Genomic DNA, 17,165 nt, shown 5'->3' on the forward strand with positions numbered 1-17,165 from the left:
TATTGTTCAGGAGACAGTAATGTAGTGCAATATTTGCAGTGAATAAAGTGCTTGTTGGCATTGTGTGGTATTGTAGCACAACCTTCCTGTTCCACTTTTTTCTCATCTGGACAGGCAGAATCAGCCTGGGTAACTTCTACAGCTGGAGAGTTCCTCTAATGCAGACTGAGCTGTTCGTCCTGTCTTGGCTTGTCATGTTCGGTCTGTCAGAAAGGCTCTGCACTACATCAGTAATGCTCTTTACGTTTTTCCCATGACAGACAAATTATTCATGCAATTACTGTGTCTTGAGCCAAGCACTTGGTAGAGTTGTAGCTCTTACTGTTACAATGTGAAATACAATAACGTTGACCCCATTTGTTTATACATTTACTCCCAAATACATAAAGCCCCAATTCCCAATTCTGTATTGTCCAGCAGACATTATGCACATTAGTTAGCTAACCTTTCAGCTGCTAGATAACTGGATTGGACACAAATCAACCTTCAGCTAATGATTCACACGGATCTCTCCAGCTGAATGTACAAAACATTTAAACATCTTTAAACAACCCCATCTTGTAAAATCTACACAAGTCTTACTGGCAGAAAAAAAAAAAATCCAACTCCATCTTACTTATACAATTCGCAGCATGACAATACCCAACTGATTTGTATAACTTGTCACAACCTTAGATTGTATCTTGTAAATACATACAGATGGGTGACAAAGACCCACTTGTCCTTTTAGATGGAAATGCCATTGCAATCCACAGGACATTAGAGCACAATGAATGACTTGATGAGTATGAAAATAATGTAAATCATATGCTATGGCCTTCACAGTCGCCAGATCTCAACCCACTTGAACACCAGTGGGTGATTTTGGACTGATGTGTTAGACTGCGCTTCAACACAATCATCAAAACACCAACCTTGTATTTATTTATCTATCTATCTATCTATCTATCTATTTATTTATTTATTTATTTATTTATTTATGGGAAGAGTGGTGATTATAATCTCCAGTGCAGTTCCTGTATTGAAGTGCATTTAAAGCTGTTCTGGTGGTTCGTGGTGGCCGTACACCTTACCAAAACACTTGTTAGCTTTTCCTTTAACTTGTCTGTAGATATATTAAGGAAACAGTCTATATAACCCTGTGTAAATAATTCATTGATAATTTTTCATGTAGGCAAATTATTAAATGAAGAAGTGCTTTCAAAACAATTTGTATATGAAGGTAATTATTTGCACTTTTTAGCACTTTATAACATCACTGATTGCATTTCCCTGTCCAGGTGGCATGAAGTTAAATTAGTATCTGAGATTGTGTGGTCTTTTTTTTAAAAAATTATTTATTTATTTTTTATTTTATTTATTTATTTTTTAAATCTGCCGGTGTTGTTTTTTCAGCACTGGAGTTCTTGATGTTTGCCTTTTTGAGCACTAAAGATCAGGGTCGAGTGGTCAAGTGTCTAATAAATCTGCAAGGAGGAACATGTAAAGATAAACAAGCAGACTTTCATTTACTCTTGTATTAACAGGGCATTAAGGTTAAACCAAGCTACACATGATGTGAAGATGCATGCCCTAATTTTTTCCACTCCTAATGTACTGCTCTTAGATGCGCTTATAGTTGTCTCCTTGTACTTGTTGCTAAGTGCTCTGAATAGATCCATACTCCTGTTGTCAAAGAATGATTGGAAATGTCAAGAAGGTAGAGATGTTTAAGGCAATTTGATTCAGTTTAGATTCAATTTAATTTGTATAGGACTTTTAACAATAGACATTGTCATTATGCAGCTTTACAGAAATACAAATTTAGATTTAAATGAATAAATCCTGCAATAAGCATGCCAGCGGCAACAGTGGCAGGATAAATGTCCCTGGACAGCATGACTAAGAATCCTCAAGAGGAACCAGACTCTAAAGGTAACCTATTTTCTGGATTGTGAGATTCCATGTAATTACAGTGTACAGCTGTAGAAGAGTAAAGGCAAACAATACAGAGTGTGTTGAAAGGATGTTCAGTATGAGCATATTGAGAGTAAAGACACAAGACAATCTTTATGAATACAACAGCAGTCTAGGTACAAGAGTGTTTAGTATAAAAATGAGATAATTCACTGATGTAAAGGAGAGTGTTGGGCATAAACTGTTTTTGGGAAGTGTAAAACTTTAGGGTGACTATCCACAGTAGTAGAAGGTGATTCACCAGTACAGAGGCTCCAGGTAGAAGTAGTATGAGGATGAATTGGGCAGGTCTGAAGGGTGAGAGGAGCCACAACAGTAGAAGTGTGTCAGGATCAAGCATCTACATCATGTCAGGCAGCAGGAGTACACATACAGCTCAACAGAGCGTTTTGGGCTAGAGAGTTTTGTGTGTGTGTGTGTGTGTGTGTGTGTGTGTGTGTGTGTGTGTGTGTGTGTGTGTGTGTGTATAGTATTGAAACACTAGATATCAAAATTAAGAAAATTTTTTGTATTCAATATTTTTACAAAAAGGATTTATTTATGGAACTGAGGCTTCACCAAATAAAACGTGTCCATTTGAAAGTATCCATTCTTTGGATGTTAAAATGAAAATGTTTACCTTGCAATGAAAACACTCTTCATGGTGAACAGTTTGTAACTATTTCTTAGAATTTATGTTTTGAAGTTTTTATTACTACAATGTAAAATGAGACATTTATCTAATACCTACCCATAATCTCGCATTTTATGTAGAACATATCTGCAGTCTTTTAGACCTATGAAGTCTATTATCGGCAAAAACACAGACTTGCTTTCTCTCATACTGGGAACAATATTAATAATTACCTGCAGATATTTACTCATTTAGGTAATCTAACCAGTTGATATTCCTTCTGTTTATTGATATCAGTGGGGAAATCATGATGTAGAACACATCATATCTTGTCCTCATTACATGTTCTAAGGGATAATTGCATTTTTTGAACGTGACATATTGGTTCTAATAAAATTGCCACATATTTAGAAGCTGTTGCTACCCAACATGTGCCTCTTCGTGTCATTTTCAGCAGTATATGAACTGAGAACGATTCATATAACAGCTCGAGAGTGTGTTTATGCTAAAAACTAAATATAGTGTGAAGATATGTATGGAAGATATGTATGAAAGGAAGAACGACGAGTAAATGAGCGAGACAAAGAGAGGGAACATGAATGCTTTGACAAAGATTTATATTGACTGAGATTATTGGCTTTAGCGTAAGGTTGAAAGGGTCAGCTAGAAAGGAAAAGGTGACTGTAGTAAAACCCACCAGTCTCTTCAGGATGTGAATTACATACTTGAATACATAAAGTGCAGTTCTGCATATAACGCACATCACCAACACTTCTAACGCACATTCACCGTTTCTGTGAAGTTTTTTTTTGTACACTGTTTCGATTTAGTGCTGACTATAATGGGCTATATATGGTTATTCAGTATTTAAACGCAGTCTATTCTCCAGCAATGTAGCTTGGTGATTTTGCGGCCTCCCTTTGTCTTTCATGTTGTATTGTTCTGAGGCTTTGTTGTGGCTTCATCCAGATGGACAGTAATTCAGGATTTGTTAGACTTCCCACTCCAACTCTGGAGGTCTTTCTGCTTTCTGTGTCCTTCCAGAAGGCTTTTTTCCCCCTCCAGGAAACACTTCCACATGAACTCTGTACTCACTGCCACAGTGAGGCCATCTGGTCCACGGGGAGAGGGCCAACTACTAGCAGGTAACTTGAGTGCAATCACAGCTCTAAGTTTACTGGCAGCTGCTTCAGCTTGCAGACAGTGGAGACGTAATTAGCGTTTGATCAGGCGTTTGGTAAAGATATTACATTCAGATGCGAGCGTGTAAAGGGCTCTTAAGAGAGCGTTGTATAGGAGCGTGAAATATAGGTGCATGTGAGTGGTGCTGGGGTTGAACTGCAGATTTATTTATTTGTGAAGAAGCATTTCCTACATTTACAGATTCTGTGATGTTGGTCCAGAAGGAAAAAGAACTAAAGGCTTTAATGGTACTATCTAATCTTTTGATGGATGGACATTCTTTAAAGAACAATGAAATTATTCTTAAAAGGCATGAATGAATGGCAGGACAATAGGACTTGAGCAATCCATCACCAAGCCATCAGAACACAGGAAACTGAGAGCAGGAATAACTGTTTTGTGCTTGAAAGAAGTTGGACCTCCCCTTTGTATCACATCAGGCACGCTCTCTGAGCTCTGATAAGCTCAATCTGTGTTTGCAAACCAGCACTTCCGGAAACAGGACATTATTTCTGTATAAATTGATAATATTGTTAGATTTTTGGCTGTTTTTCTTTTTTAAAATATTATCCTTAAATAAAATCTAAATGGGTAATATCGTGGGAAGAACTAATTTGTGGTGTTACTAGTCAGTCACTGACCTTACAACAGATTGTGGTGGTACATTGTGTATAATTTTAAAATAGGACCCTTATATCCCAGTTTTTTATTATTATTATTATTATTATTATTATTATTATTATTTTATTTTTGATTTTATTTTATTTTTTTGTCTTAAATTGAGCAAATTTTCACCAATATCTTAAATGATTTATTGTACTCAGTTATGTTTTTTTTTATTTATATATATATATATATATATATATATATATATATATATATATATATATATATATATATATATATGTATGTGTGTGTGTGTGTGTATATATATATATATATATATATATATATATATATATATATGTATGTATGTATGTATGTGTGTGTGTGTGTGTGTGTATGTTTTGTATTATTCTTATGAACTTTTTAAAAGCAACTTTACAGTGTAATTTGGTTTGTAATTTGTTAATTCTAAAATTCTAGAGATATGTTTTTACACATTACTAATATATTAAAAGTATGTATTTAGTTTAAAAAATGTAGAATATATTTATAACGTAGAATATATTTATATAGGTGTGTGAATTTTACCATCTTGAGTAGCTCAAGATCATATTCCAGAGAGCATTGTTAAAATGATATTTATTTAAAACTACTACTTACCATTTACCCCTCATTCTCTTATGACTGTTGGCATAGAAGGTTCCATGTTTCTTAGTTTAAGATAATGTTGCTCTATATGATATATAATATGACAGTGATGTACAAATCAACATTGTCAGTTTAAATTTCTTTTTTTTTGTATATTAAAGATAATAATTGTAAACACTATAATAATGCAGTCTGAAATAATTTTGTTCTCACTGCTCTGGGAACATCACTTATTAAGAAATAGTGTGTCTAATATACAATAATGAATGTTTTGTTTTTAAGGGACCTTGTATGGGTTTGTCATTAGAATGAACACTTGCTGTAGGTCCATCCACATTGTGGCCCATACACCATGTTTGGTCTGATAAGGCTGCTTTGTCAGTATTATTAGCTTTCATGGCATATAGACTGACTTCTACGTTTGTGATTTGTTGATTTTTGCTTTTATTTCCCGAAGTAACTTCCAGATTTTATATTCTCTTGGCTGATTGGTGCTTTAAAACAGGCAGATCGACTTTCTAACCTTTGTAACCCCCGTCACAGAAATCCGTTTCATCCATCCATCCATTTTCTGTACGACTTATCCTACACATGGGCCTGGACCCTATCCCAGGGAGCAGGGGACATGGACCCCATCATTTCATTGTGAATGTTGTTCTGAGTGCAGGCTGATTTAATGGTAAATATTGTGATTGTTGTGGTGATGGTCTGTCATTGTTTTTTTCACAGGTGCTGCGTTTTTTCTGCGAGAGTTGCTCTGTGCCCATCTGTAGGGAGTGCAGTGTGGGAAGACATGTGGGCCACAGTGTATCCTACCTGCAGGACGTGCTGCATGACTCCAGAGCGCTCACCATCCAGCTGCTCGCAGATGCACAGCAGGGACGACAGGCCGTGCAGGTTAGTCAGCATACACTTACAACTAGTAATTATTCATTTTATATATTTTGTATATGTTGTCTTATATGTTCCTTTTTTTGTTGTTTTTTTTTTTTTCATAGTGTTGGTGTGTCATTATCAAATTATCATCATTTGATTTATTATATGGAATGTAGAATCATTTCTGTTTTTCTCTTATTTTGACCCTCATTGGAAAAGACCGGAATCTACATCACTTTTAGGAGAGCACATATTTATGTTGTGCAGTTAATACTAGCACTGTCTGTGTGTCTTTCATCTATAGATTTAATAGATTTAGCCTTAAAGTGTAATTGCCTTAGAGGTACATTACGATCTGGGCGACTGGTTAATGTCACACAAATACTTGTTTCCTTATTTAAATGCTGTTCTGTACCATTTGTGTTTGGTCTGCGGCCATAATAGTGATTAAACTGTAATAAAACTGTAAAAATAGAAACGTTCAGTAACGTTTGACTGGCAGTGTATGTTCAATTAAAACTGGAACAACTTGGCCTTATTTACACAGATGGCTGAATTGGTGTGGACAGATGTTTGCTTATGCTACAGATTTGACATCAAACCCTCCTGTTTATTATTCATTTATTCATCTCTAGTAAGCTCTTTATCCTGGTCAGTGTGGTGGATCCAGAGTCTGTCCTGGGATGGGAATAGACCCTGGAAGGGATGCCAGTTCATATCAAAATAATCAAAAATCAATATCTAAAGTAACAGTCAGTATGTTGTGGCCTCCAGCTGCTTTAATACTACAGTGCATCTCATCCTCTTGGACTGCACCAGATTGGTCAGTTCTTGCCGGGAGATATTACTCCACTCTTCCACCAAGGCATTTGCACGTTCTCGATCACATCTGCCGGGGGGGACATGGTTACATGTAACTTTCCACTGCAAGGACGGTCAGCTGTCCTGTCCCTGTAGCACTGTCTTAGACGTCTTACATTACAGACATTGCCGTTTATTGCTCTGGCCACATCTGCAGTCCTCACGCCTCCCTGCAGCAGGTCTATGACCCTAGGCATCTTTCTTCTGGTGTTTTTCAGAGTCAGTTGAAAGGTCTCTTAAGTGTCCTAAGTTATTGTAACTGTGACCATAATTATCTGCCGCCTGTTAACCATTTGTGTCTTAAGGACTGTTCCACAGGTGCATGTGCAATAATTGTTTATGGTTCATTGAACAAGCATGAAAAACATTGTTTGAACCATTTCCAATAAAGATCTGTAAAGCTTATTTGGATTTTACAAAATGATCTTTAAAATATGGTCTCCTGAAAAGGGGACACGTGTTTTTTTTATTTATTTTTTTTTTTTTTGCGCGCTAAGTATGGCGCACTTGTATAGTGCTTTTATCCAAAGCGCTTTAAACTGTGTCTCATTCACTCACACTCACACACCAATGGTAGCAGAGCTGCCATGCAAGGTGCTAACTTGCCATCGGGAGCAACTTGGGGTCCAGTGTCTTGCCCACGGACACTTCTGTATGTGGAGTCATGCGGGCTGGGAATCGAACCGCCAACCCTACGATTAGTGGACAACCCGCTCTACCACAGCCGCCCCACGATGAACAACAATCAAACATTTTAGGGGAAAATAACCTGGTTGCATAAGTGTGCACTCCCTTTTATAATTGGGGATGTGGCTGTGTTCAGAATGAACCAGTCACATTCAATCTCATGTTCCAAAGTAATTATCAAACAGCTGTCATCAATGATGATATTCTGATTAACCCCAAAATAAAGACCGGCTGCTTCTGTAGAATTTTCTTCACATCTTCCTGGTTTCATCTGACTGCTGAAGCCATGCTCAACATGGAGCTTACAAATGCCTGTACAGGGTCTCACTGTTGAAAGGAATCGATCAGGAGAGGGGTACAAAAAAAAATTCCACGACATTAGATGTACTTGGAACACCATGAAGGCCATCATCAAGTGGAGAAAATGGAGCGCCACAATGACCTCATCAAGAACAGGACGTCCCTCCAAATGGATAAGACAAAAACTTACCAGGGAAGTTGCCAAGAGACCTACAGCAACATCAAAGGAGCTGCAGGAATATCTGCACATCTCCTTTACATGTCTGGGCTATGGAGTAGGGGGAGGCTAGATGGAAACCCTTTTTCACAAAAAGCATCCAAGCTTAACTTAATCACCCCAAAGCATGTGGCAAAATGTCTTATGGTCTGATGAGACCAATTTCAAAAGATATAATAATTCCATAATTCAAAAAAAAAAAAAAAAAAAAAAAGGACCCCCAAAAAAACACCATAACCATGGTGCTCAGGCGCGTAGTGTTTATTTGCAACATCACCAACTGCTGGCCTGGCATGCATAATACAGCGTTTTTTAAATAATTTTCACAGATCCGTGTTAATGGGGATCGTTTTGAAAATGTCATCTATACGCGAAACGTTTTTAAAAAACGTGTTTTGTACATCGTTGTCATGTAAACGTACCCCGAGTTGTGTAATAAAATCAAAAGCTGCTTCAACAAAGTGTTAGTTTAGGGGTGTGCACACTTGTGCTACTAGGATATTGTAAGCCCCCCCCCCCTTTAAAATGTTTGATTTTTATGTTGTAATTTCACATTCAGAGTGGAAAAACTTTTTTGTTCTTGGTTTAAATTTTTTTTTTTACATTACAAAAACCTGTCATTTTAGCAGGGGTGTGTTGGCTTTTTTTTTTTTTTTTTTTATCCACCGTACCCAAGAGCAATTTCATGTAGTCAAGCCTTTTTTATGTTTTCACTCAATCACTCAAATACTGTATGTATGCATGCATATTTTTCTGAAGGCTGAAAAAAGTATTTTAAAAGAAAGCAGTGGAACAGTGTTGCTCTTTTAGCAGGCTCTTGACCCCCAACCCCCCTCGTCCCTTCTCTTTCCCCTCTGGCCCCGAATAAAGCAGTACCGCGCGTCCTGCCTGCCCATATTCACTGCCCTGAAGGCCTGAACAGGATGGATCATTAGTCCAGCACTGTGCAAATGTTTCTATCACTCATGCTTTTGCTACTAAAGAATCACAGCAGGGGGTTGAGGGGTTTGGGGGGTGGGGCTGCATCCCCACAGGGAACTGTTCACATGGTGTGTGGTGACACTGAGCAGAGCTTATCATCAGGAAGACCCAGCAGAGAGAATTTACAAGTGAAAGGCTGAACACAGTGATTCAGTTTGAGGGGTGATGCCCCTCTGCAACGAGCTGCTTCACTCAGCACGTAGTGTTCAAAATGCTTTTGGGTAATTTTAATATAGAATTTTTTTTAACTGTTAATAAAAAGTGCACTGCTTTTGCCATTACACAGATTTTTTTTAAAAATGTGCTAATGCACAGATGATTAACTGTCTGCTTTAAGTCGTTGTTTTTAGCACCTAAATTCACCTGGAAATCTGCCATACCGCTGCTCATAGTGATGCCCTATAAGTCTGACTTCCTCATTGTTAAAACTGCCCTGCAGTCTCAGAGCAGAGAGGCCGGCTTGCAGCTGTATGTGGTCGATTGGGCTGTTATATTTTGTCCTAATCCTATTACTACATGGTGTTAAATAGGAAGCCTCTAAACGTTTATGGACTTGAAAGCTCCTGGAGTGTGTTACACCATATTGAAAGTGCTTTGACCATGAAGAGTCTGGACCACCACAAACCCCTGGCCACTGTGACTAAATCAGCTCTATTTAATCCCATTTACTGGTTTTATGCGCTTCGGGTTGCAGATGCGTTTCCCACTTGATTTAAAATAGCAGTCAGGGTTCTCTGAAACTGTTTACTCGCAACATGGAAAACGTGGGAGGTGTAAATGATGTTTTCTAATGCACGAGTACTAAAGAGGGCTGTTCAGGCCTCTTGCAGTGATGTGGAGTGTTGTGTGGGGAATTTATTTGTTTTTGTTTGTTTATTTGCTTGTGTACTGACTTACTTGGCTAAGAATTAGAGATGTACCGATGCGGGACCTTTTGGACTTATGCGCTATTGTACATGTACATCTATAATGGACAGAAACTGGATGCACTAATTTCGTACAGCTTTTTTGATTCTTTATTATAAAACACTTGAAAGGCATAACGGCCTCGGGCAGCTTGTATGTAGGATGTGGAAATAACTGGAAGTGCATATTTATGTCTTTGAATAATTTAGTTGGAAGTGTGATTGAGGTCACAGTTGATGGGCAGAGAGCGATTTGTTCAGATCCCCTGTCCCAGAGCATTGTACTGTTTGGACAGGGGTTAAGGGTCATGATGCTGCAATTTGACCTCTATTTTCTCCTCTGTGTAACATCACAAAGGGAACCCTCATGCTTTCTTACATTTATTCATGTTTTCTGGGAGAAATCAGGGTGTGTGTGTACACGTTATGCACGGTCTTAATACTATGAACATCTTGACCAAGATAAAGTAGTTACTAAAGATGAATTAATGAATATATTTAGGGGTAAAAAAATTTTTTGTAAGTATTATCTCTGTATTGTATAATTTAAATACACAATTCACCATGTAGGTTTTATTTACAGTTTTAATTAGATTTCATTGAAGTAAGTGGTGTATGGTTATATGTTTATATTGTTACGCATGCTGTATATGATTTTTATAAATTTTTCACTGATAATCATCTGACTGAATGTCTTTCACAGCTAAGCATTGAGAAAGCGCAAGCCATCGCTGAGCAGGTGGAACTGAAGGCCAAGGTGGTGCAGTCAGAGGTGAAGACTACCACTCTGCGTCACAAGAAAGCCCTGGAGGAGCGCGAGTGTGAGCTGCTATGGAAGGTAAACATGCACTTGGTTTTACTGCTCTGTGGAGAACCCTGATCATATAACCAATAGCAACAGTGGCTTTATTCACTTAAGGGAAATTCTGCCTTGCCACTAAGGTTACACTGGTGCCTGGGCAGAAACTTATGGTATACACCACTCTGTATAACATCCCACACATTCTTTGGGCTTTGATACCCGAGACCTTTTTTTAACGCCATGGTATCAGTCGTCATCCAAACCACTATATAACTACTAAGTCATACAATGTTAATCAATTTTATGGCATCATGAGCATTGGCATGCCATTGGTCTTTTTAATTAATCCTGAAATACCAGTAAATCCCACAGGCATAGTTCACTGGGTCTTGAAGTTTTATTGAATTATTCTTGGGATTTCATTATATATAAATGTATGATTACCAGCAATTAGTATTTGCTGGTAAAAAATAAACAAATCTGAAATTATGTAGTTTTTTCAAACTTGTTACATCACAGAACAATAGGATACAGTTTTTCCTCTTCACTGTTCCAACTGGTGCCGTTTCCTTCATGTCCCTATGCAGTTGGAAAAGATCCGCCAGGTGAAGGCCAAGTCCCTGTACCTTCAGGTAGAGAAACTTCACCAGAACCTCACCAAGCTGGACAGCACCATTGCCACAGTGACAAAGGTGCTGGAGGAAGGTCGCAACATAGACATCCTACTAGCACGTGAGCACATGCTGAATCAGCTGCAGGAGCTCAAAGCACTGCGCTGCATTCTGCAGCCACAGGAGGATGACCGCATTATGTTCACGCCTCCAGATCAGGCGCTTCTGATCGCCATCCAGTCCATGGGCCTGATAAGCAGTGGAGCCTTCGCATCAGCCACCAAAGCCCATGGGGAAGGTCTCAAGAGAGCTCTGCAGGGAAAACTGGCTTCCTTTACAGTAGTGGCATATGACCATGATGGAGAACCACGGTTGTCTGGTGGAGATGGTGTATCAGTGGTCTTGATGGGTCCAGAGGGAAACCTCTCTAGTGCTGATGTGTCTGACCAACAAGATGGTACCTACACGGTTAGCTACCTGCCCAAGAGTGAAGGAGAGCATCTTCTTTCTGTACTTATCTGCAACCAGCACATTGAGGGAAGTCCCTTCAAAGTCATGGTCAAATCTGGCCGCAGCTACGGAGGTATTGGTCTGCCTGTTGCATCCTTTGGTGGAGAGGGTGATGGTGATGGACAGCTGTGTAGACCTTGGGGCATCTGCGTTGATAAGGAAGGCTATGTGATCGTGGCTGACCGAAGCAACAATCGCATACAGATCTTCAAGCCGTGTGGCACCTTTCACCACAAATTTGGCACGTTGGGCTCACGACCTGGCCAGTTTGACCGACCTGCTGGGGTTGCCTGTGACAGCCAGAGAAGAATCATTGTGGCTGACAAGGACAATCACCGCATCCAGATCTTCACCTTTGATGGGCAGTTCCTCCTCAAGTTTGGTGAAAAGGGAACCAAAAATGGGCAGTTCAACTACCCTTGGGACGTAGCTGTCAATTCAGAGGGAAAGATTCTCGTCTCGGACACACGCAACCACCGGGTACAGCTGTTCGGCCCTGATGGGGTGTTCATCAACAAGTATGGTTTCGAAGGTGCCCTCTGGAAGCATTTCGACTCGCCTCGAGGAGTTGCCTTCAACCAAGAAGGTCACCTAGTGGTGACTGACTTCAACAATCATCGTCTGCTCGTCATCAGGCCCGACTGCCAGTCTGCTCGCTTTCTTGGCTCTGAGGGAACAGGTAACGGGCAGTTCTTGCGTCCACAAGGCGTAGCCGTGGACCAGGAGGATCGCATTATTGTGGCTGACTCCCGTAACCATCGTATTCAGGTGTTTGAACCCAATGGCAACTTCTTATGCAAGTTTGGGACTCAGGGTAGTGGCTTCGGGCAGATGGATCGCCCATCAGGTATAGCCGTTACCCCTGACGGAATGATTGTAGCCGTTGACTTTGGAAACAATCGAATCCTCATCTTTTGAGCTAGTGTTCAATGTTAGAAATATATGGTGGCGGAGGAGGAAAAAAGAAGGTTTAGGTACACAATTATCAGGAGCAAACATGGCTGAATGTTGAAAATATGGCAGTAATGGTTAGATTCTTTTGTACTCATCTATATCTATTTATCCTGATTGTAGTATGATTTGCGCTGCTGGCGGAAGTGTTCATCTCGTGCACACGCCATTTATCAAAGAGAAGGAGTAGAGCAAAAAGACTGGTCGCTAGTAGCGTTGCTATTTTGCTCTTGATCTGAGTTTTGAAATCTTTATTTGTTTGATTTTTTTCTCAGGGAATTTTCCAGCATTCTTGAAACATTTTTCTCTCTCTGCATTATACCTACCTCATCTAGCTTGTGTATGAATGTATTCTCTTGTGTGTGCGCAGCGTCTGTGAAGTTTTATAAAGACGTCTACCTCAGTGCTATTTTTATTTTATTTTTTGTCGTCAGAGAACATAACATAAGAAATGAAGCAATGTTTGGTTGATATTTGCACAGTTCGCACAAATTTCTCCTGATTGTTACTGTGCACATAACACAGGCAGGACCCCTGAATGTTTGAGTACAGTGATGCAGTAGACCAGGGCTGCATGTCAGCGGGAACATTTGGATACTGTTTGGATAAATCTACTGTTTTGTGTTATGTTTTTAAAATCGGTTTTCATTTGTCGTACCTCATCTAAACTTCTTACCTCATAACCTAAATGTACCTCTGTGTACAAATGCCTCATTGTACATACCTCACTTTGTGTTGATTTCCTTTAAAGATGTGTAAGTCTCCTGAAATGCATGATGGCTTATAGGGTGGCTAGTAAGGCGCTTTTTTTTTTTTTTGGAATTACTGGTAGGTCTTTTAGTATAGATTCATGCCTAGAGTTTGAGTAATGTAAGAAACTACTTGCTCCCTTTGTTCTAGAAAAAGAGGAAAGGGGCAGAGATCGTTGTATGAAGATTTGAATCGTTTTTGGGACCTTGGATTGAATTGAATCATCCCATTTTTGGTTATTTTTGTATGTCTTATATATTTTAAATCTAACATCATCTAGCACCATTTAAGATGAAGTGATTATCAGAATTATTGGTCGGCACATTGGTTTGCTGACTGGCTGTTGCTGCAAGCTTGGATGTAATCCAAACCCTATAGGATGACATAGTTTAGTTTGATAAAAAGTCCTTTTTGAATGTCTGAAATCTATTTATTGGCCAAGAAAGCGCTCTAAAAATAAGAGCTGAATAAGATCTCCTCAAAGACCATTTGCTCAGTCAGTGGAACACAGTTTGAAAGCATCAATATTCAACTGAGTGTGGTCTAAAATAAGAGATTTTTTTTTCTTTATTTGTGGGGGAACCACTTTAATGATTTAATGGTTGCCTGCTTCTCTTGACTGTTGATCAAAAAGAAAGCATTTGAAAGCAACAAAAAAGACAAGCACTGACATCCTGAAAATAAACATTTCCCCCTTTATTTAACCCATCTACAGAAATGTCATGTAATGAAAAACCCATCTGGAAACTACAAGGAGAGTTTCATTGAGAGACAATGAAGAATGTACATCCTAGAACCTGCCATATCCTGACCACATGCCCTTTCCAGGGCCTAAATCCCAAAGCTGATCTGTCAGGTGTTGCTCTTGTTTAGCTCCTCGTCTGGATGGGCATTTTCTGTTTTAAGCTGCTTCTGCAGATGAAACTCATGAGAGCTCTTTTTTTATGATGGTGTGTGTGTCTCAGGTAAAGACAAGTACATTCACAAGGTAAATGTTATGTGGTTTTAATTTGACCTTATTGAGGCGCCAATAGTGCATTCCATTTTACAGCAGAACATTCAAATTCAAAAGTATCAATAAAGAAAAAAGCACAGCAGCATTTCAGTAGACAAAAACACCTAGTCCCTTATGTTGTAGTGTTATACTGATAGTATTTTGCATCTGATTGCTCAGTCAGATTTGTCTTTCTGGTGCCCAGAAGTCTACACTTTGCCAAATAGTAACCATTGGGAATGGTCAAGTGCCAAAACAAAGTGTATATGTGGGACACTTGCTCTGAGGCTGCTCTTAAGATTGGTTTCCTATCGAATCAGTTTATTTGTGTGACTTCAACTCTGTTGAGCACCTTTTACACTGCAGTATCTTAATATGTATCTCAGCAGAGTGTAACATTAACTGTGCTGTTATATATGAAGGGACATATTTTGAAAGCCTAATTGACCTGTTTGTTCATTGGTCCAAATGCAGTGATTGTAGATCAGTGGAGAACCTGATCCCAGAGTCACAGGATGAATTTAGGCTGGTGGCGAGTTAAAAACATGTGCTAGTCGTGTGCTAGAGCTGCCGTGGAACATGAACAGTGTGAGCATTGGGCAGTTAGGAGAGAATTTGCTACTTTGAAATCTTCACACTAATTTCAGTATTAATGTCAGCTGTTTGATTTGTGAGGTTTAGCTGCAGCTCTGTCCCCAGAGAACCAAAGAAATCTCTATAAGAGAAACATTTGCATGCTTTAAAAGCCCTTGTTGGTAATTTTATTTGAAATGAGGTGATGAAGAAAAAGCAGACACTTATTATTATATACCAAAATATATATATATATATATATATATATGTTCCTATGTTGTGATGAACAACTTTGACTACAAGTTTTCTATTAGTCATTGATGGATAGCTTTACAGAGCAAGGTACTGTGTGTGAGTGTGGGGGAGAGACTAGGAGAAATTACATTCATATGCCTTAACACTGCTGCATTGTATTGTGTAACTTTACTTTCCTCTTCTGAAATTTAATCAAACTGGAAACTGCCAAAGAGTTTGCTCTGTTGCTTTTTTGTTTTCCATTTGACCCCCCACCCCCACCCCCCATTTAATCCCTCACTGATGTCCTCATAGGTTTGACATAACATTTAGACTGAGCTACACTAAAATGAAATGTGAGTAGCAATGTCCAAGTAGAGTTGAAAATAGCAGTTGTGTTGATTTTGTGCTTAAGAAGAAAACTTTTTCAGTCATACCCAGGAGCCATCATGCGTAGAGGCATAGGGCCTCCACTGAGCAGCCACACAGAACGACCCTCCAGTATGTCATCAGTGCATTTTCGATATGTGGTGGTTATTAGGGAAATCTAGTTTATATTATAGGAATAGTTTTGTAACTTCTTAGACAATATGGTGCCAGAACAGTACAGTAAATGGGTGCACATGTCTAGAAGTTATTAATCAGGCTCAAACATTGGCTTTCAGTATGTCTAGTCACATCATACTGTGTCATGTTTGGACTTCTGGTCAGCGTCTCTACGGGTTTCCCACCATTTGTGGTGTATTCCAGCTTTTGATCTGTTTCCTAATCTTGGAAAAGCAGAAGGAAAGTGTAAACAGTTCAGAAGTGCATGGTCTTTTTTTTTTTTTTTTTTTTTTTTTTTTTTTTTTTTTTTTTAATGATTGTATTACCTAAGAAGAAGAAAAAAAATCCCCAAAACTCAGGTAGCTTTATAGAGATTTGATTCAAAGTCAATATTTGTTTCTTACAGTGAATCCTTTGTTAGTACTCCATAGGATTTAGTATCTATTTTTTGTGTGTGCATTATTGTATTTATCTACAAAAAAATATCTTTGCTGTGTTTAAATTCAACAGGATCCTTCACAGCCAAATTTTACTGTGTGTTCATTTTCAGACCCAGATTGAGGGGGAAAAAAATAGTTCAGTTAAATCAGTCAAACAGCACTAATGCAACAATGTGGAGATATTTTTGATAAGTGTAAGATTACATTGGTTACTGTATTGATGAACGATGTATTCAATGTTCAATATATTACAAATATGACGTTAACTCATCAAAATGTTTGTTTGTTTGTCTTGATGGCAACAATCCAACCATTTCTACTATAGTTTTCATTACACTTTCATTACAGTCATCATAGCGTTTAATTCCTTGATCACACATTTGGTTGTGAGACAAATGCAAAGGGACATGTGGAGAGATTGCTGCCTAAACTCAGACCTGGCATCAGTTTTATCCTTTAAAATCTAACTATTAGGGTAGGATCAAAACAGCGAAGCCAGATTCCAGGTCTGTTGTCTTTTTAGGTGGATGTAACATGTAGTATCCTCCACGAGATCCTCTTTTGCTCTCTAAACAGTATTTACCATACATAAAATACTCATGGATTTTGGTCTGCTGCTGTACTTAGAGGAGGCTGTATGAATTATTTGGTGATCTACAGTCTTGTGCTTTTGTCTTTGTTGACTTTAAACATTTTCCTATGCAGATTCTTATTTTATGTTCAGCTCTTTATGCTTAAATAAACTTGTTGGGATCCTGAATGTGTGGGTGTCTTTTCTTTTATCTTTTCTTTCTGTTTGAAGTGGCAGTGCAGTAGAAACTCACTGTTCACACTGTTGTAAGTAGTGCTGAATTGTCAGGGTTTTTATTATTATTATTATTATTATTATTATTATTATTATTATTATTATTATTATTATTAA

General features: G+C 38.5%; 1 protein-coding gene across 1 annotated transcript in view; it reads left to right on the forward strand.

Moving 5' to 3' along the window:
• The window catches only part of trim71 (tripartite motif containing 71, E3 ubiquitin protein ligase), a 30,091-nt gene extending 13,088 nt beyond the window's left edge, over positions 1-17,003 (forward strand). Inside the window, exons 3-5 of the mRNA XM_017473985.3 lie at positions 5,735-5,902; positions 10,536-10,670; positions 11,222-17,003. Of these exons, the coding sequence (XP_017329474.1) occupies positions 5,735-5,902; positions 10,536-10,670; positions 11,222-12,673 (1,755 nt within the window). The 3' untranslated portion in view covers positions 12,674-17,003. The remainder of the gene's footprint in view (positions 1-5,734; positions 5,903-10,535; positions 10,671-11,221) is intronic.
• Positions 17,004-17,165: the final 162 nt, after the last annotated feature.

This window comes from Ictalurus punctatus, chromosome 1 (genome assembly GCF_001660625.3).
Source record: "Ictalurus punctatus breed USDA103 chromosome 1, Coco_2.0, whole genome shotgun sequence".
NCBI classification, from domain to species: Eukaryota; Metazoa; Chordata; class Actinopteri; order Siluriformes; family Ictaluridae; genus Ictalurus; species Ictalurus punctatus.